The 24,850-nt window shown below is 37.7% G+C and overlaps 2 protein-coding genes across 5 annotated transcripts; one reads left to right on the top strand and one right to left on the bottom strand.

Moving 5' to 3' along the window:
* Positions 1 to 3,917: 3,917 nt before the first annotated feature.
* On the bottom strand, positions 3,918 to 8,148 carry LOC108713204 (deoxyguanosine kinase, mitochondrial-like). Of its 4 annotated transcripts, none has more exons than XM_041588664.1 (2): positions 7,778 to 8,148; positions 3,918 to 4,920 (listed from the first exon to the last, which is right to left on the bottom strand). In XM_041588664.1, the coding sequence occupies exon 2, from the start codon at positions 4,893 to 4,895 to the stop codon at positions 4,104 to 4,106; it is 792 nt and encodes a 263-aa protein (XP_041444598.1). In that variant the 5' UTR covers positions 4,896 to 4,920; positions 7,778 to 8,148; the 3' UTR covers positions 3,918 to 4,103. The 4 variants fall into 4 exon arrangements, with proteins under 4 accessions (XP_041444598.1, XP_041444596.1, XP_041444595.1 ...); XM_041588662.1 differs by having other exon boundaries at positions 3,918 to 5,021; positions 7,778 to 8,147; XM_041588661.1 differs by having other exon boundaries at positions 3,918 to 5,021; positions 7,819 to 8,147.
* A 4,283-nt stretch (positions 8,149 to 12,431) lies between these two features.
* On the top strand, positions 12,432 to 24,850 carry LOC121402040 (host cell factor 2-like). Its single transcript, XM_041587768.1, has 10 exons — positions 12,432 to 12,492; positions 14,376 to 14,627; positions 15,410 to 15,515; positions 18,112 to 18,121; positions 18,856 to 18,979; positions 21,125 to 21,201; positions 21,654 to 21,830; positions 22,621 to 22,906; positions 23,995 to 24,058; positions 24,632 to 24,850. The coding sequence occupies exons 1-10, from the start codon at positions 12,432 to 12,434 to the stop codon at positions 24,666 to 24,668; spliced, it is 1,194 nt and encodes a 397-aa protein (XP_041443702.1). The 3' UTR covers positions 24,669 to 24,850.

Genomic DNA, 24,850 nt, shown 5'->3' with positions numbered 1-24,850 from the left:
TAAATAATTTTCTGATGAAAGTAATGTAGGTAACTTTGCAATTAGCCATAATTCTTATAGCATTGGAATTACTTGTTGTACAAATCTCAACAACAACCATAAAAAAGTGACTGCTAGATCTGATTTTCAATTTCTATGGTCTTTTATTGCTTGTCCTGTTTAGCTTCATCCTTCCTTCTCATCCTTGATTCTCACCTTGATTATTGGTTTCCAATATTTTTTGGTCTTATGCCTTGTTAGCATTTAAAATGTAAAATGATGAACAACAAATAACTCAAAAATCATATCAATTAAATGCAAAATGCAATGTTCTTAGAATATCAATCTACATATTAAATAGCAAGTTTAAGGCTTCACCCCATTAATTTATAGGTTGAAGTAAAAACACAGAACAGAAGTGGTTGTCATTTAAAATGATATTCAATTGTTACTGTTGTCATTTTATTGCCTTAAGAAGTAAATGTAGAAGCACCACAAATCACCCTATGTGGCTTAATATAGAAGTAAAGAAGGTAGGAAAGAAGAGAAAGGCATTAAAAAGTCTATGGGGACAGAAGCTGAATTTAATGAATATAAACACTATAATAAATGTTGTAAAACAGCAATCTGGAAGGCAAATATAGGAAATGAAGAGCACATTGCAGCTGAGGCTAAGACTAAAACCAAAAAGTACATTAATAGTAAAAAGATGCGGGTTAAGAGTGTTGCTCCTTTAAATAATGGTACCAGTGTGGCTGTAACAGAAAAGGCAAATGTGCTAAATCAGTTTTTTGTGAATAAAATAGAGGAGTCAGGGTTCCTAGACTCACCTCATAGCTGCACTGTTGGCTCAGTTCGATCTAGTCAGTGACTGACTCAGGATATGGTTCATAAAGCTTTAATAAAAATTAATGTGAACAAGGAGCCAGGGCAAGATGGAATACACCCCCGGGTTCTAAGACTTCGTTTAGTTTTAGACCAGCCTCTATTTCTGATTTTCTCTGATTCGCTTTCATCTTGTATGGTACCTATGGATTGGAGGAAAGCTGATGTCATTCCAATATTTAAAAAGGGATTACGATCTCAGTCTGGCAATTATAGGCCAGACATCTGTGGTGGGCAAACTATTTGAAGGCTTGTTAAGGGATCACATGCAAAATTCTGTCCTAGTGAATGGCATTATGAGCAGCAATCATCATGGCTTTATGAAGGATAGGCCATGTCGGACAAATTTGATTGCTTTTTATGATGAGGTAAATAAGATGCCGGACAGCGGGGGAGCAGTAGATGTTATCTATATCTGTTGGGCTTAAAGGAGAAGGAAACCCTTTTGGCGCAAAATCCATCCAGGATGTGGCATCCTTGCAACAGGATCTTGACAAACTGGCAACTAAGTGACAGATGAAATTCAATGTTGATAAATGTAAACTCATGCAACTGGGATGTAAAAATATCCAAGCCACTTATACCCTTATTGAGACTGCACTTGGCAAACCCTATTGACCACGCCTTTTTTATGCCACACACCCTAGTTACCATGTCGATTTTACAAAATTTGGCAGGTTATAAAAAGTTCGAACACATTTCTGGTCGTTTTAGGGCCATGTGTTATAACATTTTTGCAAATAAAGCTGCCCTTTAAGCTAGTTTTCCCAAGAGACTTGCTTATCTTAAATAGTTACAATGTAACAGTAACACCAAATAAATGAAAGTCTTTTAAAATAATGAAAATACAATGTACTGTTGTGCTGCACTGGTAAAACTGATGTTTGCTTCAGAAACACTACTATAGTTGTTGATATAAACAAGCTGCTGTGTAGCTATGGGGGCAGCCATTCAAAGCTAAAAAAAAGGAGAAAATGCACAGGATACACAGCTGATAACAGATAAGCTCTATAGCATACAATGAGATTCTTTAGTACTTGTCTGTTATCTACTGGCTTGTGCTTGAATGGCTGCCCCCATGGCTAGACAGCAGATTGTTTATAAAAACTATAGTTGTGTTTCTGAAGCAAATAAAGCAGCTTTATCAGTACAGAGCAACAATACATTATATTGCCATTCCTTTAATTCACTTTCATTTTTTGGTGTTACAGTTCCTTTAAGTTTCAAAAAACGTATCTTTTTCTGACATCACTGCAGGAGATCAAAGAAAAACTCTGGACTTTTTATGAAAACCTGGGACAGCAGAACTGTAAAAATCGGGACTGTTTTGCAACAAATGGGACAGTTGGGAGGTATGATGGAGACCTTTGGAGTCTCTTGAGAGAGCACTGCTTCAGCACTCTGATGCAGTTCTCACCCAGTGGGAATTTCAAACCGTTTTAGTCAATTTAATCAAGCAGACCCTTTAGAGGGCCCCATACATGTGCCAATAAACTTACAACTCAGTCTAGATGGGCCAGCTAGTTGTGTGGAACACAGCTGTGTTCAGAATAATAGCAGTCCAACATCACAAAGCTGATCAATCACTTTTTTTGGTAAAGTTAAATGGGTTGTTCTAGACATTGTTCAGAAGAACAGGGTACTTTGATTAAAAAGTTGATTGAAGAGAGGAAAACATATTAAGAAGTGCAGAAAATGATAGGCAGCTCAGCTAAAAAATTCTCTCAAATGATTTAAAATGGCAACCAAAATCTTAAAGGCGTTGAAGAAAACGGAAAACTACCATTCGAACGGATAGAAGAATAGACAAAATAGCAAAGACTCAGCCAATGATCAGCTCCAGGAAGATCAAAGGTCTAAAGTTACAAGTGAGTACTGTTACAATTAGAAGATGCCAAGCTATCACATAGATAGAAGACCCACAAACACTGAATTCAAGCCACAGTCCACTGTGAAGATGGTGAAGCATGGTGCTGCAAACATCATGATATGGGGATGTTTCTCATACTATGGTGTTGGGTCTATTTATCACATACCAGGGATCATGGATCCGTTTCAATATATCAAAATACTTGAAGGTCATGTTGCCTTATGCTGAAAACAAAATGCCCCTGAAATTGGTGTTTCAACAAGACAACGACCCCAAACACACCAGTAAACAAGTAAACAACATCTTGGTTCCAGATCAACAAGATTGAAGTTAATCCCCAAAACCTTAATCCAATAGAAAATTTGTGGGGTTGACCTAAAAAATGCTTAGGCAAAACCAAGAAATGCAGAAGAATTGTGAAATGTAACAGGTGCCAGAAGTTGGTCGACTCTATTCAACACAGATGTGCAACAATTTTCAGAAACAGCTAACAACTAAATATTAGTTCGAGATTCATAGAAAAGCAAAGTCTTGAAACATTTTTCAGTTTATACAGTGAATGTTTGAGTTCGTAAAGAAGAATGCAGACACTATTCCCTAATATTCCCTTTTCTTCACTTTCTGTAAAGGAATAACACAAATTAGATACACGTTTCTATATGTTTTGACTTGGAATAGAATGTGCAGTGTTCCCAATGCAATTGAATGTATGGAAATAAAAGATATTATAAGGATTTTGCGCTTTATTAACCATGGAGCAAAGCTGAATCCATGTTAATAAATGAGGGCCACTGCCTTAGGCACACCATAATAAAAAGTATATTATTTATGTTACAGGTTCTTACACCATGTTTGGGCAACAGTGCATATTTTGTAAATAATTACAATAAAGAAAGGGTGTATTGTTTATTGGGCACAAAATTGTTAGATAAAACTACCTCATAAGAACCTTAAACAGGTTTAAATACTAATGAATATAGTAAACATGTATTTTGATGTGTTCATATCTTGCCATTTAAGGTCATGTAAATTCATAAAAATTGTAATTTCCATTGCCAACAGCCCTATAGCGTTCTGAGTTCCTTCAGCACAGCCTTCTTTTCCCAAATCCTGAGAGCAGAACATACCTAGGGCATCATCACCCCAGAAAGTACAAGCACATCAAATGACCAATAAAACGATGTCAAATTTTGCAGCCTTTAATAACTGTGACACAAGTGTGTAACATTACTATAAAGCAACTTTTTAAAACTAGGTACACAAATCAAAACGGATACAAGTAAAGAGCAGCAAATAGAGTTAGGCACATACCTAGGATTTTTTTTCTGTTTGTTTATCTGTTGCAATATAAATACATTTAGTTTTAAAATCACAGTCCAGCAACAAAGGTCTTAACTCTGTTGTTGAATTCATCACCTGCTGCAGAATTGTTTTTAAAGTCTTCTTCAACATCCAACAACAAAACTGGAATATTTTTCATGTTTTCAAAATGAACTTCAGTTGTCTTCTTTGTCAGCCAACTTTCATGTTGATCATGCAGCTTTTCAAGGTACTGAAGTTGCAAAGTCCTCTCCTCCTTTCTGGCCCTTCTTTGCAGTCTCTCAAAACATTTTTTAGGAGTTGCTCGTAGGTAAATAATTCCATCCAGTGCAACTCTTCTAGAAAATTCTTGAATAAGAAAAGTGTGCGATTCTTGATACAAAGTCCACTCCATTTCATTTAAGTGTTGGAGTTCATAAAGAGTTTTAGCAAATATATATCTGTCACTATAAACAGATCTCTCAAATATCTGAACAGACTCCTGCTGCTCCTTTAATACTTGCTCTGAAAGTGGCTGAATTTGTATTTTAAATCGACTCATACAAGAATATGTCTGGAACGTGTAAGACCATCGTTTAGGGTCATCATACATCAGTTGCAGGAGGTTGTCCATAGACGGTTTTGAGGGAGTTGTTGTTTGGAATTGAACGTTCTGCCATTTCTTCAGAGGCTCTGTAACAAAACTCCATTCTTGGAATGTATTGGAGAGCAGCCTGAGAAAGGTGGATTTTCCTACTGCTATATTTCCTTCCACAGATAATCTTTTCACTTGCATTTCTTTATTAGAACTAAGATTTGTTGAAATTGACCATTGAAGTGGTTTCGTGGTTTGACTTTCCATGAAGTTTCCATGCTGATTTCCATCTCTATGAACAAATGTACAAAACAGATTTAATTTGGTCTTTTGAGAATAATAGGAATGAATTTCTGCTGCATCCGAAAGTCACCAGACTTTAGATAAAAACATCTGTTGACAAAAAAAATTGTAAATTTGAATTTGTTGCACTAATGATAAAAAAGTGATGAACACCTCTACACTTATGTAAATATACAAGTACTAAGATAGGGGACAAGCACCTTTTTGACATTCCAGCTGTTGGAGAACTGCAGATTTCTGTATATACTCACCAGCTTAGCTGGATCATGAATGCCTGCATTTAAAAGCTCTAGTGTGACTTTTAATTTTATCAATTTAGTATGATGTAGATATGGTGATACAAGTTGCAAATGATCTTTATCTTCATTATGTGCCTTATGAATTTTCATTGTGTTGCGCCTGTTTTTACATATTGTTCCACATAAGTACCCAAGGGCATGTGCTTAGGATGGCATCTTTGGAGGGTTAATATAGAAAGAAGTGAAAACACTTAAAAAGCAAATATTACCCCCAACTCACCAATAGACACTTGTAGCTAAATCAGGTGCTAGTGCTGAGTTGGGGGATACTCACCTCTTCTGTGATTAGTGCACGTGCAAAGACTGTACTGTTCTTGTGTCCACTGAAGAGGGGGTCGCTGCCTAGGGCAGGGCAGTTCACAAACAGAGATCTGCTAACAGATGTCTCCTATAAGAAGTCACACTTGTGTAATGATTACCGCACTGGGCTCTATACAAAGTCAGGGGCTTACTGGAAACCCAGTGCCAGTAGGCTCATTGATTTATAGGTAGGAGGCACATAAGGAAGGCACTGTTGTGCAATTTAAAGCTTTTTCTCTTTTACATCTTATTCTTTTTCATTATTTATTCTGTATAGCTTTTGAAATATCAATGTGATATTATTTGCCGTTTTCTATAATGCAACTAAAAATAGGAGAATTGGTTACAAGGTTTACTAACCCCAGCAAACAAAGGATTTTATTTTGATTTCTAATCTTTCTTTTCAGGCCCAACCCTATCCACCTTTTATTCTGACTTTCAAACTGTTGACTGGTTGCTAGAGGAAAATAAGCCCTGGCAACCACATAGCAATTTAAATTTCATGTCTGCGAATTGCAGAATATGCAAATAACTTCAAAAAAACAAAATAAAACTTGAAGTCTAAGTGCAAACGACAGCAGTATACTGCTGAGCTGACTACAGCACACAGTAAGTTCGTTTTAAGCTGGGCCATGTCCAATTGTATTTGCAGAAGTCATTAAAATGTGGCGTTATTATTAATAATTAATTATCTGTGTTTTCCAAGCATTCCACTGTAGTTAACAGATGGTGGTGAGCCACAAATGAATAGTTCTCAGCCTAAAGCATCTTTATAGTGTGCGTGCCAGGGACCAATGCCAAATCAACAGTAAGCAACTGCAGCAGAGCAGAGCCATACCTCTCAAGTAGATGCAGCTAAAATGAGCTCATTCTTTACATAGTTTGGCTTTATAATTTCACTTACCTGCTATGTACATAAATCATGCGTCACTTCCTAAACCTTCCCCGCAGAGTTGCCAGGTTGTCGGTTTTCCAGCCAAATTGGGCTACTAATTTAAAGCCCAGGTGGGTTTTGAAAGTACCAACTAGCCAAAGTACGCATTTGGGCTACTTTTTGGGCCTTTGGCTGGTTTGTACTTTGGAAACCAGCCAAAGTTTTTCCTTGCCCTAATGTGCCAAGCCTGCGTCTCCCAGTGCATATTGGGTAATGTAGTTTTTGTTTAACAATTTACCAACTGCCATGTTTAATGTAAGACTATAATACCCAGCATGCAATGGGACTGATTTGTGTAGAAGTCGGGAGTTACCAGATTTTGGGCTCTGCACCCCAGTTTATCATCCCATTCTAGCATGTTCTGGTGACTTGCCTCAATTTTAGACAATTTGGGGGCAAAAATCTTCTGCCCAACAAAATGACTAGAGGTTGATCTGTTTTACCAATATTTATTGAAATTGTATATGTATTAGAGCCTTATGGGACCCCCTCTCTAGTTATGTCCCTGGTGATGGGTGAATCTGTCACATTTAACTTCATGGAAAAATTTGCGAAACAGTGAAAACATTTTCCCTGCAAATATTGTGCTATTTTTGGGCTACTTTCATACTTCCCAACTGTCCCATTTTCCCCACCAATGGCTATGCGGTCCCAAACGTTTGCTCATAGTTATTAACATATGCCCGTCACGTTGATACGGATAAATACATTTTAATCTCTTATGCCCAGGGAATCTTTTCCTACCAAAAGCTGTCTTCATTTGACTGCTCAACCCACAGTCCCTCGTTTGTACTGGAAAGTCACAATTTTCTCTGAAACAGCCAGAAAAAGAAACAATGTTTGTAACTTAATTGGCTTTTGGCAGAGAGCCCAGAATAGCCACAGCTAAGATACTTTTGTAACAATTTTGAGATAAGCAAATAAGTAAATTGTAACAATATAAGATAACAAGTCCCTCTGGAGACGTTAGATTCACAGCTTAAAGGGCAATTCACCTTCATTAGCAAAACTGTAATAACTGGGGGAAAAAAACCACAGAAATATGTTCAAACTTTCATAATCTGCCAAATTTTATAAAATGATCATGGTAATTAGGAGGTGTGACCACAAAAATGGGCGTGGTCATAAAAATTCACAGTGCACCAATTTTTTTGTCCCTTTTTTTATTTCCAAAATATTGGGAGGTTTGTTACTTTTGAAGTGGCTCTTGGCTAGTTTTGGGCTGGTTTTCGTAGCTGACTTTGTCTGATAGTGAACATTAGACCTGGCAACCCTGATTCCCACCCTCAGCTGCCCACGCATAACTCACTCACCGTAACTTTAGTATGAACACAGCATTAGCTATAGTACAAACCTCGAATAATAAATGAACTTGTGGGCCACTGAGTGGTGATATGACAACCACTACACAGCACAGGCGCTCGCCTTGCGCAAGCAGGAAGAAGCGTCTGACGTTGCCACTGTTGCATTCTGGGAGTTGTAGTTTTAAACCTCACGCAGTTTTCAGGATCAGCGTGACAGTAGATGACATCACTATTAAAAGACGGGTTAAAGGGGTTTATGTTGGTAACGTGTGGCTATTTTTACCAGTACATGACATGTACGATGTGCTAATGGAAGAGGCTTGTTACAGAGGACGTGTGCTCAAACATCAACTCCCAGAATTCCCAGAAAATCCCTTCCCTTGTGTTCCGGTCTCCTCTAAACCAGAGCCAGAAGCGCTCTCGCTGAGTGTGTGGCACAATTTTATAGGGACCAACTAAAGTTGTTGGGAAAAGACAACGTGCCCGGTAAAAACAAAAGTCCGGTGCCAGAGCAGTCGTTTACTACGTCTCAATAATTGACGCAGTTGCGAGGCGCCAGGATTTAGTCTCTGTAAACTGTTGCCAGGCAACCGGACACGCGTGGCTCTGAACATTTAGGGCCTTATACTAGACAGCTTTTGTTAAGAAAAGATTTCCCGGGCATAAGAAATTAAAATGTATTTATCCGTATATAAACCTTTCAACGTGACGGACATTTGTTAATAACTATGAGCAAACGTTTGTGACCGCATAGCCTACGGAACGCATTTTAGGACATGCTGCATGCGTTGTCCTATGCCTTCTCTATAGCGCATCGTTTGCAGGCCGGCAACTTTATCTCTAGCTGAACTGCTGCCTGTGATTAAGCAAAGACAACGAGGCTGTATAGGGGAGAAGTTGTACTTTAGAATCAGCTGGCAGTTGCACAATTGTGACCTTTATATCGGTCAATAAATGATCATTAGCACAACATGGGCAATTTAAGCGTATGGCAAAAAGGGCATTTGCCCTCAATAACAAAGGTGAGAAAAAGAAGTATAAAGGACGTTTTATAATGTGCAACAATTTGTCAGGTGCACTTTGTACTCCATGCTGCTGCTCTCAAGCTGCTCTTCATCTTTGCCTTCCAGCATCCTAGCAGAGAGAGTCTTGAGTTTTGTAGTTTAACAACAGCACCAACAAGAGGTGCTGCAGGTTTGATCTTGGTAGTTCCACCCATACAGAGCCCCCAGGCACTCTTCTCAAACCTGGGGACCTTGGCAATGCAAGGTTTGGGCAGATGGAGAAAATGTCTCCACCAAGGTTTCTTTTTAGGGCTATTCCACACGGGGAGATAGCCACGCGTTTGCGGTCGCGGCGACAAAGCGCCGCGCCAGACGCCGCGACCGGCGCAGGCGACAGTTTTGTATGGGCGCCTATGTAAAAACGCCTGTGCTAACCACACGAGGCGATGCGCTTTTCAACAGTCGCCTGAAAATGCCTGGCGAGGCATTTTCAGGCGACTGTTGAAAAGCGCATCGCCTCGTGTGGTTAGCACAGGCGTTTTTACATAGGCGCCCATACAAAACTGTCGCCTGCGCCGGTCGCGGCGACTGGCGCGGCGCTTTGTCGCCGCGACCGCAAACGCGTGGCTATCTCCCCGTGTGGACTAGCCCTTAAAGTATCTGCTCTGCAGAGGACAATTCTTGCCGCAGTAAAATAGGTGTATGTGTATTATTTTCCTCTCCCTGGAATGCTGTTCTCCTACGCATTGCATTTGCAGCCATAGCTCTCCTGAGTGACGTGTTGTTCTCCTCCCCCATGGCATATGCACTCATAGCTCTCCTGAGTGCTGTTCCCCTCCTCATGGCATATGCAGCCATAGCTCTTCTGAGTGCTGTGCTGTTCTCCTCCCCATGGCATATGCAGCCATAGCTCTCCTTAGTGCTGCTCTGCTCCCTGTGGCATATGCAGTCATAGCTTACTTCTGTATTTCTCTAGTTCCAGGATTTCTTTAGATTAGTGTGATTTGACTGTATCAACATGGGACCTAATATTCTTAAATGGGAACCCCTCCAAAACCTTTTTTTGCATAGTTAAATGGGTTGATCACCTTCCAAACACTTTTTTTTCAGTTCAATTGTTTTCAGATTGTTCACCATAAATGAAGACATTTTTCAATTACTCTCCATCTTTTTTTTTTCTTACGGTTTTGCAAAATCTAAGTTTAAAGTCCCTGTCTGGTGTTTGAGTCTGGCAGCTCAGTCATTCAGGTGCAGAATCTAAACTGTTACAATTTTGCAACATTTGGTTATTTAGATACATTTAGTTAGTTAATTTAGATACATTTTCAGCAGCATCCCTGGAGTATTAACAACTATTATATCAATTCTAACAGCTGTCTTTAATGAAACTCAGGGATTCTGCTCAGCAAGGACAAAAAAATGTATCAACTAAATCAGTGATCCCCAACCAGTAGCTCATGAGCAACATGTTGCTCTCATTGTCCTCAAAAAGCAGGTGCTTATTTTTGAATTCCAGGCTTGGAGGCAAGTTTTGGTTGTATAAAAACCAGGTGCACTGCCAAACAGAGCCTGAATCTAGGATCACAATCCACATAGGGGCTACCAAATGGCCAATCACAGCACTTATTTGGGTCCCCAGGAACATTTTTCATGCTAGTGTTGCTTCCGAACTTCTGAATGTTGCTCACGGGTTCAAAAGGTTGGGGATCCCTGAACTAAATGTATCAATTTAGAACAGTTTACAAGGTTGGCGACCCCTCCTCCCAGAACTGCTAGGTGAAAAATAAAACTTTGCACTTCAACATCAGAAAATATTAATATCAATATTAGAAAAACTGCGACAAATAGAAAATAATTGGAAAAAGTCTTTATTTCTGGTGAGCTGTTTGAAACAAAATGAACTTAAAAAAGTGTTTGAAGGTGAACAACCCCTTTAATTAAAACCACTAAGCAACATTCCAAAATACATTTGTTGGACATTTTAATTGGTAATAAAGTTATGTGGCAATGCAGTTGCTTCTGCAAGCAGTATTTGTCGGCTGTTTTCTGACTTCTGCTACTTTGTTTCAGAATCTTCAGCTTCCTTTACTGGTCTTTTATCATGGGCAATTCATACTCTAAAGGTGACCATACATGGGCCGATAAAAGCTACCAACAGAATGAGTCGGCAGCTTATTGGCCCATGTATGGGGCCCCCCGACGGTCTTCCCCAGATCTCGATCGGATGGGACAAAAAATCCCATCTGTTCGTTGATGCGGTCCCGCAATCCGACCGCCCGCTCCCATTCGTTAGGATCCGATTGTTGGGCCCTAGGGCCCACGATCGGATCAACACGATATTGCCCACCTCAAGGTAAGCATATCGGAGAGAGATCCGCTCATTTGGCGACATTGCCAAAGTGCTAATTGCACTGGTGTCTGTGCTGCCATGTAGTAATTATCTGTATTAATTACTAATCAGCCTTATATTGTGACATTTATTTATATATATATATATATATATATATATATATATATATATATATATACATATATATATATATATATATATATATATATATATATATATATATATATATAGATGTATTGTATATTGTGAGTGGGTCCCTAAGCTCAGTAATTGACAGCAGCACAGAGCATGTGCAGAGAATCAGCAGAAAAGAAGGTGGGGAGCTACTGGAGACACAGATCTTCCCTGCTAAAGTGCTGTGGTTGCCTTGGGCTGGTACAGAAGCACAAAACATGTACAGCATGGCGGTCAGGAATCTGACCTGACCTGGGAAGGTCATCTCCCATACACTCCATTTTAATCAAATAATTGTAATTATTCTAAATGATTTCCTTTTTCTCTGTAATAATACAGTACCTTGTACTTCATCTCAACTAAGAAATAATGAATCAATATTATTGGCAAATAAGGCCTATTGGGTTTAATTAATATTTCAATAATTTTTAGTAGCCTTAAGGTATGGAAATCCAAATTACAGAAAGATAACTTGTCCAATTTTATAATCTTAATTTAAAATTAAATCTACTGTTGAAAAGAATGTATTTAGTAGTGGATTGCTGTGTATTGGTATCTCCAACAGGATCTCTTGTTTGGTGCTGCAGCCATGTTATTTCATTCAGTTTGATTACAAGTAGGCTAATGTCACAGGCTAATGTTGATAATGTTGCTCATCTCTGATCTCCAAATACACTCCTTCATGCAACCTTCGCTCTGCTTCTGATCTTCGCCTTGCTTCTCCTCTCATCACTTCTGCCCATTCTCATCTACAAGACTTCTCTCAGGCTTCTGCTTTTCTCTGCCTCGAGCTGTCAGACTTTCTCCTTCTTTCCAAACTTTCAAGTGCTCCTTAAAGACCCACCTGTTTAAAGAAGCTTATTCAATGTACCTTAATTAATCAATCATTGCTGTAACATAAATCACAAACTTGTTTCTAAAATCCTAATGTCTCAATTGTACCCTAACCTTTACTTTGTAAACTCTAATTTGTAGGGCCCTCTAATCCTATTGTACTCTGTAACTCTCATTTGTTATCCACCATTTATTCCCTGTTTGTTATAACTAAGGTAAAGCACTGCGTATATTGTCAGCGCTATATAAATAAATGATGATATATAACCTTATATATATATATATTTATTGTTATCTCAGGATGTATGTTTTTGGCGGCTGGGTTCCCCAGAGACAATGTGATGATAGTCTGTTATCCAAAGGTAACCAGTGGAAGTGCACCAACTCGTTTTCATTCCTTGATCTAGGTTTGTATTGCTGATTGCTTATTAGTTTATTTTTATTTTTTATTTTCTAAATTGTATATGAAGCATTTCTTTTCTTGCATATGTGATCTTTAAAGGAATTGTGTAAACTTCCTATTTAGCGTTTGTTGATTAGATAAAGTAAGGGTGGGTAACTTTGAAATCAGACTGTCAGGAAGAGAAAAAGAACTGGCCAGGCCCCAGGGCAGGACATTGTGCAGTAACAATTGGCAAACGTCTGTACATCTGGAGTGGAAGAGATGGCTACAATAAGGCATGGAATTACCAAGTTTGCTGTAAAGACTTATGGTATATTGACACAGGTAACTTAGTCTATTAGATAATCTGCTTCAAATTCCCAATTGTTTTCATTTATTCTCACGGGATAAAATTAGTTTTTCATGATTTATGATTATTGAGGCAATTTATTCTTGCTTGAAAATATGCAAAAAAAATATTTACAAAAAGCTCGGATTAGACTCTGATACAGATTTTCACTTTGCATAAAAAAAAAACAAATGATGACTTTCTGGCTTTGTCAGTTGCTAGAATTCAGGGTTTTTTTTGGCACTTCAGACCTGCTGAACACTGCTTGGTTTAAGCCTCCCTTTGAGGCCCAACAGTTGACCAGGGCCCCATTTAGCCCATAGCAAGCTGAACAATAACTGTTTACCTAGAATCTTGCTTTAACTGTCATTGGGCTTCAAGGAATACTTTGGACACAAAAAAAGGCATCCTACATCAATAAGTGGCCATCAGGTTTGGCCCAAATGGGCAAGTTCCACAGTTATGGAATACTGTGGAAGGCATAGATGAAAGCACAACTAGCTTTTTATCACCTGCTTATGCTGTTGGGTAGGTGTTTCACCAGTCTTTCACCAAAGTTACCTATTAATAAGGTTAGCATTTTGCTTCTGAAGCTGGCCATACATGGGACAAAGTGTACAGAGTCAAAATGACAGCCCGTCCAGCCAATATATCTATCAAGCAAGTTTAGGTAATAAGGGCTGCATGAGTTCTTTCCCAACGTGTCTGTATATGCCCTTATAATGTGATAAAGGGCCTGGGTGCCAAATGTTTGCATCAGCCACCTTTGCTAAAACATCCTCGGATGAATATCTTGCCAAAGGAGCAGATCTTTCAGTGTATTTCCAACTTGATGTTTTGAAACATTCCCTTTAAACGACTGTTAAGTATTATTTCAGACAAATACAATATTTATATGAAAATCTGGACCCCTTGGATTAGGTATACCAGTCAGTGATGGATGTATCTGTTAATTGTGAAAGATGGGAGAGCCCTTAACTAGAATAAGGTTGGAACCCTGGGACGATATGACTAAATGTAAGGAGGCATTTATTATTACATGACAAAATGCACACGGAGACGAATACAAAGTAATAAATGACATTACATGTTGTTAAACAAGTTTATTTGTTTTTTGATATGCAAATTACATTATGTTTCTTTACAAGTCAATGTGGCAATGTAACTTTATGTAATATGTTTTCATGCTAAGTAATAATTCTCCTCTGTGTAGGAGAACACATACATTTTATAAAGGAAAATTGAAATGGTTTGTCAATATTGATGGATAATTAAAAAACGTTTTGAAAGAAACATTCCCTTTATTTTAGACAGCTGCTCCATTAATCTAATGACCCTTCTGCTTTAATAACTGTTTTTGTGCAAGGAAAACTTTTCCATCTGGGTAGCTATATAATTACTAAGAGTAAATCTTAACTCTAAAAGATTGTGCACTTTATTCATCACTACACATGTAACCTAACTGGGTACTGTTAATCTAGAAAATCTAAACACAAACCTCTTTTTATATTCAGATACACTACCTCCACCATCACAAGTTCAGCTGATCCAAGCTACCACCAATTCTTTTCACCTTAAATGGGATGAACTTCCAACAGTGGAGGGATATATTTTGCAGTTGAATCCAGAATCTCCAGCTTCCTTAGTTGCTGGAACTCCTGCTCCCATCAGTGAAATTTCATCACTTAATCAAGGCAACAGCCATTCTGGAGTTTATTCAACTACTCTGCCTTTGTTTCAAACAGGCCTTTTGGGTTCTGGTGAAGGTATGTTATTCTATTCACCTTTCAAAGATTGTGGAAGTATTAATTGTATTAATGACTTACGTGTAAGAATTAAAAATAGATCAGTGAAAAATATGTATAGAAATTAGAGCTGATACTTAAAGGAAAACTATACCCCCAAAATGAATACTTAAGCAACAGATAGTTTATATCAAATTGAATGACATATTAAAGAATCTTACCAAACTGGAATATATATTTACATAAATATTGCCCTTTTACATCTGTTGCCTTGAACCACCATTTCGTGACTCTATCTGTGCTGCCTCAGAGATCACCTGACCAGAAATACTACAACACTAACTGTAACAGGAAGAAGTGAGGAAGCAAAAGGCAGAACTCTGTCTGTTAATTGGCTCATGTGACCTTACATGTGGTTTGTATGTGTGCACAGTGAATCTTACGATCTCAGGGGGCGGCCCTTATTTTTTTAAAATGGCAATTTTCTATTTATGATTACCCAATGGCACATACTACTAAAAAAGTATATTATTATGATAATGGTTCATTTACATGAAGCAGGGTTTTACACATGAGCTGTTTTACTCAGTATCTTTTAATAGAGACCTACATTGTTTGGGGGGTATAGTTTTCCTTTAACAACATATACTGGTTCAACTGATACACATTGAAAGGGCAACCAAATTTCTAATCTGACATGGACTCTGTAGCAAGTACTAGCACCAGAGACTGCTATATCAGCAATAGAACTACGGTGATTATCTCTTCTTTTCACGTTTTTTGGCATGTTTTTGTTAAAGCAGGTGCAGACTGCCAAGTGTCCCCACAGCAAGCTGTAAATTGTATACTTTCTTCTGGCCTTCAAGATGACATGTGTGAACAAAACAGTCAAGTATTTTGCCTAATAAGGTAAGTAGCTTTGATATGCTTTCAGGGCCCTGTGTACAATTGTCCACAGTATGTAATTCATTACAAAGACAAAAAAGCAGAGTCATCTACCAAAAATGGCTTTAGCCTAAAAGATGTCCTTTATATCCTGGCAAGAAATTGAGTATTCATTTTTCTTTAAGGGATAGTGACATAAACCAGTTTTAACCAGAACGTGTCACCATACCTATAAATAAGTGATCAGTGCTAATCTTGCTTTTGAAAGGTTCCCTCCGTTCTCTATTGCTCACGTGTGTGAAGCACCAACACAGCTTCTAGCACAGAGGAGTTAGTGTTGAAGGTAATGAGGCAATTTACGTGTAAAGTAAGAGGCTAATACAGGCAATTTAATGATTAAATTAGATGAAACCAAAGATTTTAACTTAAAAACTTGCTGGCCAGATCTAAAAACAGTTAATAAATTTAGCAAAACACACAATTCATATAAAATTAATCAAGAATCAATAGCAGTTATGAGCACATTTCATAGATAAATTCATATAGATATATAAAGTCAATTCATTACAACCAGAAGATTTAAAAGCCTTTCTTAGTCTGTCCAGCTTTACCAGAAGTTACTGCACATATTCTTATATACTGAATATCACTTGTTTATTCAGTAAGTTTAAAGACACTTAGGAGAAAGTATTTAAATTAGAGGGAAGCCCCACCACCAAGAAACGCCGTGTCTCTGGTAACTCTGGCATAAATGCAGAACACTGTTTGTCACTCATTCCCCAGTTTTCCCTTTATGTCTGGCCTGTAACCAACAAGTTGTCACTGCACGGACCTGCATACGTTCCACAACTTATTTAGAGACGGATTTAGAGATGTGCTTTCAATCGCTCTGGATTTTGTGCTCCAGCTCCAGAGCACCTCTCTCTCTCTCTCTCTCTCTCTCTCTCTATCTCTCTCTCTTTCGTTCTCTCTGAAGCAAACAAATCCATTTTATCAGTGCAGGACAACAGTACATTATATTTTCATTACTTTAATGCACTTTAATTTTTTGGTGTTACTGTTCCTTTAAGCCCTTTGGGCTCAATGTATTTAGTTTAAAGTTCCATTCTTATTCTTTACACTGTAATAATGTATCTCTAAATCGACCCCACCCATTTAGGTACCCAATCAATAGCCATAAATTTTAAATCATTAACATTTTTATTATGTATAGAAGCAAAGTGTTCATAAAGAAAAGTGAAATCTCGCTTTTCCTAATTCTTACCCCTTTTTACATTACTTAGGTTAGGTGTTCTCCTATACTTACCCTTAATGGGCGAATGGTTTTACCAGTATATAGGAAATTACATGTACACTTAATTAAATAGACCACGTACATTTGAAAATTGAAATAGTGCTTAATATGATACATCATCAAATTAAAATTGTTCACTTTTCTACCTACTTGCAGTGGCCACCAGGAAACATTCCATTTACCTTTGGAGGGGAGAAAGAGCTAACACTTTTATCTTTCTTTGCTTTTTTTTAATTGACTAGGAGCCAATACATTTTTAATTGTAAAATCACATTTATCTAACACTCTACCTAGGACTTTGTCTTCTAAAGAATGTGCCAATGCTATTTTCAGAATATGAAAACCCTTCCAGCTATCTCCACTATAGCTGGTTACTAAAGTATATATTGAATTGGCACCAGTTATATAAATTAAAAGCTTTTGTATTGGTAAAAAAAGCACCAACATTTTCACTATTATCTTATAAGAATGAGTTTTTTATTGCCCTAGTTTAATGATGGCATGGTAATAACATCTATATATGTAACAATTAGCCCTTTGTAATTAGGGTTTTACCCCTTTAAGAATGAGAGTATATCCAGAAGGAATGATGGTGAAAGCCCATTCTTGTGAGAGAGAGGGAAAAACTGCTTTAGAAAGTCCTGAGAGATTAAAAGGGGCGCAGAGTTTATTTTTTATAGCTGGAGCACATAACCCAGAGAGAGAGATTGAAATCAAATCTTTTATTGGTCTCTAAAGAAGCTGCAAAAGTGAGAAAGGAATTTTGGAGATTTGTGTTCCACTGTGGAATGCACACAGCTCTGTGCAGTGACGCCATCTTGGTTACAGTCTAGGGATACCAGGGACAACTGATGAGTGAGTGACAAATAGTTTTCTGTATTTATGAGTTTCCATGGCGCTTTAGGACATTACCCAGTGGTGAGAACTTTTCTTTTCTGGGGAGTAGAAGCACCTATAGCAAGAGGGTTGAGGGGGACATCCCACATAAATTCCCTTCTTAATAGTTTCTGTAAAAAAGGTATCTTGTTGCAACTGCTTTAAAGTCTGATCTCCCTCTAATTTACATACTTTTTCCAAAGTTATTTAACCTTATTGTATAAACAAGCAACATTTAGTATATATGGAATATGTGCAGTAACTTCTGGAAAATCGGATAGACTGAGAAAGACTTTTAACTCTTCTGGGTGCAACAAATTGACTTTATACATCTTTATGAATGTATCAATGAATTGTAGAGGCTTTTATTTAATTGATTATAGCTGCTATTTAGTCTTGATGAATTTTATATGAATTGTGTGTTCTTCTATATTTATTCATTGTTTTTAGATCTGGCCGGGTAGTTTTTAAAGGAGAACTAAAGCTTAACTAAAGAAGTAGGTTAAAAAGGTTGTACATTATGTTTTGTGCTTCTGTACTAGCCTTAGGCAACCACAGCCCTTTAGCAGTAAAGATGTGTGCCTCTGAAATGCCCCAGTAGCTTCCCATCTTCTTTTCTGCTGATTCACTGTACATACTCTGTGCTGCTGTCACTTACTGAGCTTGGGGACCAACTCGTAATATACAATACATATAGAATATAAATGTCAAAATATAAGGCTAATTAGTAATTAAAACAGATAATTATTACATCGCAGCACAGATAGCCCCCCCATCATCTGATTTAATCATTAAATTTGCTGTTGTCCCCATAGACGCCAAAGGGCCCTTTCAATCCTGAAGTGATTAATATCTGTACTTGTAAGGTGTCACAATCTCTTTATTATCAATACAGGCAGTTTGTATATCATTACTCTTAAAAAAGGTGACAAAGTAGTATATAATTTACCATATACATTCCCTTGAACTCCACAGTGCTACCTCCCATGCAGTGTTATTAGCTTAAATTTCAATATTGGCATAAAACGATGCACTGTAGAAAGGGTATAAGCTGAAAAAGAAGGAAGGTTATTTGAAAAATTAGAAAAATACATGGTTGATTGACTTGATGATCTCTTTTTAAAGGAAAAAAAGTCTGCTAATAGGTTCAGTTAAAATCTTATGATAATAACAATATGTTTAATTTTGTACCAGCTACAAATTCTGCCACCAAATTTACTGCAAGAAAGATCTGTGGTTCAAACTGAGAATCCATCACTTTCTAGCAGAACAGAATTAAATGGCAAGCAGCAAACACAGTTCAAGCCCAAATCTGCAGGTAAGAACTGAATTATTTCCTATTATTGTCAAACATACATTGCATCAAACATATAACATTCCAGTAATGGAAATATGAACAAAATGGAATCAAAGTTTTACGTGTATCTTTTTTTAGTTAAAATGTGGTGTTTTCTATGTGTAGGGAAAGTAGAAAATATAATTAGAATCCTTGATTACAGATCTTATAGATCATATTTATTTAAAATATTTTATATATTAATTTTATGTGAGGGCAGGAAGAGTTTAATGGGTTGTCATTTACTTTGTGCCATAGATCCTTATACATCATCAATTCTGACTGATGTGCATGACATGGACATACTGTAGGACTTTTAACAGCTGAAGTTTCTGCATCCTGCATTGCCTCCAGTGCACAAACTATGGTAACCCAGCACACCATTAAAACTGATGCATCAAGTACACATGTTAAAGATGAAACTTCACTAACAGCGTTCAGTAGAAAATCCGAAGGTTTCAAATACGTTTCACATACTGTATTTTGAGCCATTTATTTGTACAGCCATTGCATTTTGTGGTGTACAAAGCCCTGTTCTGATAGTATTCATAGGGTTATTAGCCTCAAATTAAATTGGACCAGCTGATTCTGTTCAATTATGAAGCAGAAACAGTGAATATTCTTCAAACTTATAATTTGCTACTTAAAGTGCTCAGTTATAAAAGAAAAATATTGGCAGCTATACCATAAACTTGAATTATATTGCTATATATTTTGAAATGTATTTGGAAGATATGAATAAAATGATTCAATGATAGCCAGAAAGTAAGATTTATATGCAGGCAGAAAAATGACTAAAACAACTGAGCCCATCACATTACAACTACCGGTATAGGATCTGTTATCTGGAAACCCCTTATCCAGAAAGCTCTGAATCACGGAATGGCTGTCTCCCACAGACTCCCTTATAATAATCCAAATTTTTAAACATGATTTCCTTTTTCTCTGTGATAATAAATCAGTACCTGGTACTTGATCCCAACTAAGATATAATGAATCCTTATTGGAAGCAAACCCAGCTTTTTTTAATGTTTACTTGATTTTCTATTCGACTTAAGGTATGAAGATGCACATTATGGAAAGATCCCTTATCCTGAAAACCCTAGGTCCTCAGCATTCTGGATAACAGGTCCCATACCTGTACAAATATTATGATCAACCACATAAACCAAGATGATGATATCTAACATGCTAGAAGTTGCTCATTTTGGGAAGCAATGGACAGAAGTGTTAAAGATGTTTTTAAAAAATTTGTTAGTATGATACAGGAAAAAAGACACAAAGATATATTAAACTTTAAAGTCACTAAATCTTTATTAATAAATAACTTACCGAAACTCAGATTGCTCTCCTCTTCAGAAAAGGCGATTGGCGATCCATCGTGTGGTGCTCAATTTCTCCTTCCTGCCTTCCTGCCTAGGAGGAGAAATCAAGTGCCGCACGATGGATCGTCGCGCTGTTGCCGTTTCTAAAGAGGAGTACAAGCAGCGTTTCGGTAAGTTATTTCTTAATAAAGACTTAGCAATTTTAAAGTTTAATATATGTTGGCAACTTTTTTTCATAGCATACTTAAATTTTTTTAAATTTTTTTTTGCTGTTACTGGTCCTTTAACACTTCTGTCCATTGTTTCCCAAAATGAGCAACTTCTAGCATGTTAAGGTGGCCATACATGGATAGATCCACTCGTTTGGCAATGTCGAACCAACGGCCAAACGAGCGGATCTCCCTCCGATATGCCCACCTTGGGCAATATCGGGCAGGTCCGATCGTGGGCCCTAGGGCCCGTGTATGGCCACCTTTAGATATCATCATCTTATGCTACAGCTTATGTGATGATTTTTTTTTTAAGAAAAAAACACCTGGTCTTCTCTGCTAGCTTGCTTGCAACACAGTCATGCTGCAAGTGGTAGATAACTCCACATGGGGAACAAACATTGCCTGTTTCAGCTATAAGTTTAGGTTCTGTGTGTTATTACATATATACGCTAGTTGCATTTTAATGATTCATAATAATATTACTGCAAATATATTTTAAATCTGAAAAACACTTTGGTGGAAAGCAATGCCAGTGTTTGTTTTTTTTCTGGCATTTTTTTATTTATATACAATTCTCTGTCTTTTTCCAGTTAAAACTCCACTGCAATATATGCCTTGTATTGATAGCTGCACATCACAAGTTAAGAGTACACTTCCACACCCAAATGTAAGTTAAACTTTACTTTCTTGTTTTGTAACGAAAAGTCACATGATTTCCTGACCCTAATTTACATTTGCAAATTAGGATTCATATTCGGTTCGGCCAGGCACAAGGATTCAGCCAAATCCGAATCCTGCTGAAAAAAAGGCAGAATCCCGAACCGAATCCTGGATTCGGTGCATCCCTATTATACACTAGGTGGGGTCCACATTTTAGACCATGGAGAACCTTATCTTAAAAATGGAATCCTTTGTTTGGCAGGATAACATGAACATCACACAACAGGGAATAATCTTCTTAATTATATTGAACTTGGTGTTTGATATACATTTTGGCTGTGCATATTTACTTTTATTGCATCTTCTTGTATAATTTACAATGTAAAAAAAATAGCTACAATTTTTATTGTGTTTTTATTTCTGTCATGTACATTTACATGCTTTTCTAGGAAAATCTAGAATGGTGATCCAGATTACACACTGCTAAAAAAGCATGATTTATTACCGGGAAGTGTTTACAGATTCAGGGTGGCAGCAATTAATGGATGTGGAGTGGGTCCTTTCAGTAAAGTCACTGAATTTAAGACATGTATTCCAGGATATCCTGGGGCTCCTTCATCTGTGAAGATTACAAAGGTAAAACCTTATTCTTATATTTTTAAGAGGGTTATGACTACCAGACTAAATAATACTGTGTATTTACAGATGTGCTATGTGACCAGGGTCATTTTAAGGCACTGGCAGCCCAAGGAATAGATCCTTCAACTACAACTACACTACTGACTATACGGTGCAACCAAAGTTCCTTTAATAATTTGTTTAATTTAATTAAATATGTTGTATTTCATTCCTAGACCCCAACTACCATTCCGGTAAATTAATGATCAACCGTTGAAAAGAAAACATAATTCATCTTGTTTGTGCATTTTATAGTACTTCTTGTGGTCAAACCAGCAGAAAAGTTTATGTTAAAAAGTTAAACATTTTACAGAATATTTTGGATCTTTTCAATTGTGCTGTAAATCCAGAATATAATGGAAAGTTCTTCAGCAATCTGCTTCCTCAAGATGTGAAGTTTTTGATACAGTGGACCATAAACTAAACCAGGAATTTTGTGATTTAAAGGGACAGTGATATATGCAGGTGTAAACAGCATTGTTCTAAAACTGCCACCATACTGGCCTGTATCAATCAGTGACACAGTTTTTCCCAACAAGGGCAAATAGGTGGTGGGGGCAAACAGGGTTTAGAAGGTGGTTGTTTTTTAATGACGGACACATTACTGGTAAAATCTGAAATGTGTCAATAGCCCCTTTTTTGGTATTTATAAATAAATCTTTATGCGTCATAGAAATTGGAGGAAAGCTAATCTGTTGTTGGAATCATTAACATATCTTATATGCTTTGAATTGTGTTTTACCTACAGAATGTTGAATGTATCCATATATCCTGGGATATACCCTCTTCACCCACGGGAAATATTCTAGAATATTCAGCCTATTTAGCCATACGCACCTCACAGCTTTCAGAGACTCTAAATCAGCTGGTATTCATGAAGATTTACTGTGGTCAAAGAACTTCTTGCATTGTGACCGCAGCACAGCTGACAAATGCACATGTTGACTGCAGCTCTAGGCCTGCTGTGGTGTTCAGAATTTCTGCAAAGAATGAAAAAGGCTATGGCCCAGCTACTCAAGTGAGGTGGCTACAAGGTAAGTAAGTTGCTCCATGGCATGTCCTGTCATTTGCCTTGATTGATCACACATCACATAAGGCAGGAATGAATAAGGGACAGATATAATATAGGGCCTTCAGTAGGAGCTAATTTATATGTTCCCTATCTTATCTGCAAAAAGGGAACACATTTGTTCAATATGCTTTGTACCCATGCCCACGCCCACCCTTTCCCCCCCCAAGTGAAGAATATTGGTTATATATAATATTCAGAGATTTGTGGACGTACAGTTGCAACTTACATTACAATCAGCTAGGGAAAAAAGTTAAAGGGATACTGTCATGGGAAAAAATTTTTTTTTCAAAATGAATCAGTTAATAGTGCTGCTCCAGCAGAATTCTGCACTGAAATCCATTTCTCAAAAAAGCAAACAGGTTTTTTTCTATTGAATTTTGAAAACTGATATGGGGCTAGACATATTATCAATTTCCCAGCTACCCCAAGTCATGTGACTTGTGCCCTGATAAACTTCAGTCACTCTTTACTGCTGTACTGCAAGTTGGAGTGATATCACCCGTCCCTTTTTCCCCCCAGCAGCCAAACAAAATAACAATGGGAAGGTAACCAGATAGCAGCTCCCTAACACAGGATAACAGCTGCCTGGTAGATCTAAGAACAACACTCAATAGTAAAAACCCATGTCCCACTGAGACACATTCAGTTACATTGAGAAGGAAAAACAGCAGCCTGCCAGAAAGCATTTCTCTCCTAAATTGCAGGCACAAGTCACATGACCAGGGGCAGCTGGGAAATTGACAAAATGTCTAGCCCCATGTCAGATTTCAAAATTGAATATAACAAAATCTGTTTGTTCTTTTGAGAAATGGATTTCAGTGCAGAATTCTGCTTGAGTAGCACTATTAACTGATGCGTTATGAAAAAAACATGTTTTCTGATGACAGGATCCCTTTAAAGGGGCCCACAGCAACTATGAATGGGCTGCCCCTTGCATGTTGTGCACTTCTGTTTTATATGTAAGTAATCTGCTGCATATGTTATTTATTCATTTTTAGGAAGCATGAAACTGTGATATCTAGTTTAGCTGTATTTTCTTTTACCACTTAGATTCATCTAAAAATAAAAAGGAAACAAAGGCCGCAGAAAAACAGTGTGTACCTCCATCACAAAGGTATTTCTTTTTTTCTTGTTCCCATGATTTATAAGAAGCTGAAAACTGGGGGTGTTCCTAAATGGCAGGATCAGGCCAGGTCGGCCAGGTGCCCTAGGCAACCTGGCCGGACAGATTGCCCCCCCACCCCTTGCACACTCGTGAGAAAGGAGGGAGCGGAGAGGAGGGAGGAGCCGACCAGTATAACGGAGAGGAGGGAAGAGCAGACTGCTGCAACTGAGAGAGGGAACGGAGAGAAGGGAGGAGCTGGCCGGCTGGTGGGACTAAGAAAGATGGGAGAGAGAATGGAGGAAATGGAGAGGAGGGAGGCAGCTGGCCGGCACAACTGAGAGAGGGGAGACAGATGGAGAGGAGGCCATGGAGTTATCTCCAGGATTTGTACAGCAGGTTGCTTAAATTGGCGCATCAGACTGCACCCAGCGAATTGGTTGCAAATGCTATATTGAAGCTTCTACCTGGAAGTGGCTGGGGGGATCTAATCAGATTGTGTGAATGAATGAGATTAACTGCCTATTAACTACCTAATACAATCTCGAATTATCTTCTCAAAATAACGAATGCCCTGTTTTACAGCAGAGAAAATGTAATGCTCAAATTGGAGAGTCCGTAGCAAGATATGGAGGAGATATCCAGATTCTGAAAGGCATTTGTCATCGCAACTGAAAGGATTTCATGCTGTCCCTTTGTTTTTTGGGGGGTTTTGGCTACTGTTTTCAGTAGGTGTAGGTTTCACCTTTTGTAATATTTTGTAAATCTCAAAATGTTTATTTTTGCATTATGCTTATAAGACTT

The sequence above is a fragment of the Xenopus laevis genome, chromosome 3S, assembly GCF_017654675.1.
Source record: "Xenopus laevis strain J_2021 chromosome 3S, Xenopus_laevis_v10.1, whole genome shotgun sequence".
Classification (NCBI taxonomy): domain Eukaryota; kingdom Metazoa; phylum Chordata; class Amphibia; order Anura; family Pipidae; genus Xenopus; species Xenopus laevis.
Note: the sequence above shows the minus strand (reverse complement) of the source record. Positions and strands in the feature narration are given on the sequence as shown.

What these genes read in the sequence shown, in the direction of transcription:
- LOC108713204 (XM_041588664.1), bottom strand. Translation starts at nt 4,895, where the DNA reads ATGGAAAGTCAAACCACGAAACCACTTCAATGGTCAATTTCAACAAAT.
- LOC121402040 (XM_041587768.1), top strand. Translation starts at nt 12,432, where the DNA reads ATGTATGTTTTTGGCGGCTGGGTTCCCCAGAGACAATGTGATGATAGT. An exon ending in CCTTTTGGGTTCTGGTGAAG is followed by an intron (nt 14,628 to 15,409) that starts GTATGTTATTCT and finishes TTGTTAAAGCAG; the next exon opens with GTGCAGACTGCCAAGTGTCC. An exon ending in CATCTGTGAAGATTACAAAG is followed by an intron (nt 21,831 to 22,620) that starts GTAAAACCTTAT and finishes TTTTACCTACAG; the next exon opens with AATGTTGAATGTATCCATAT.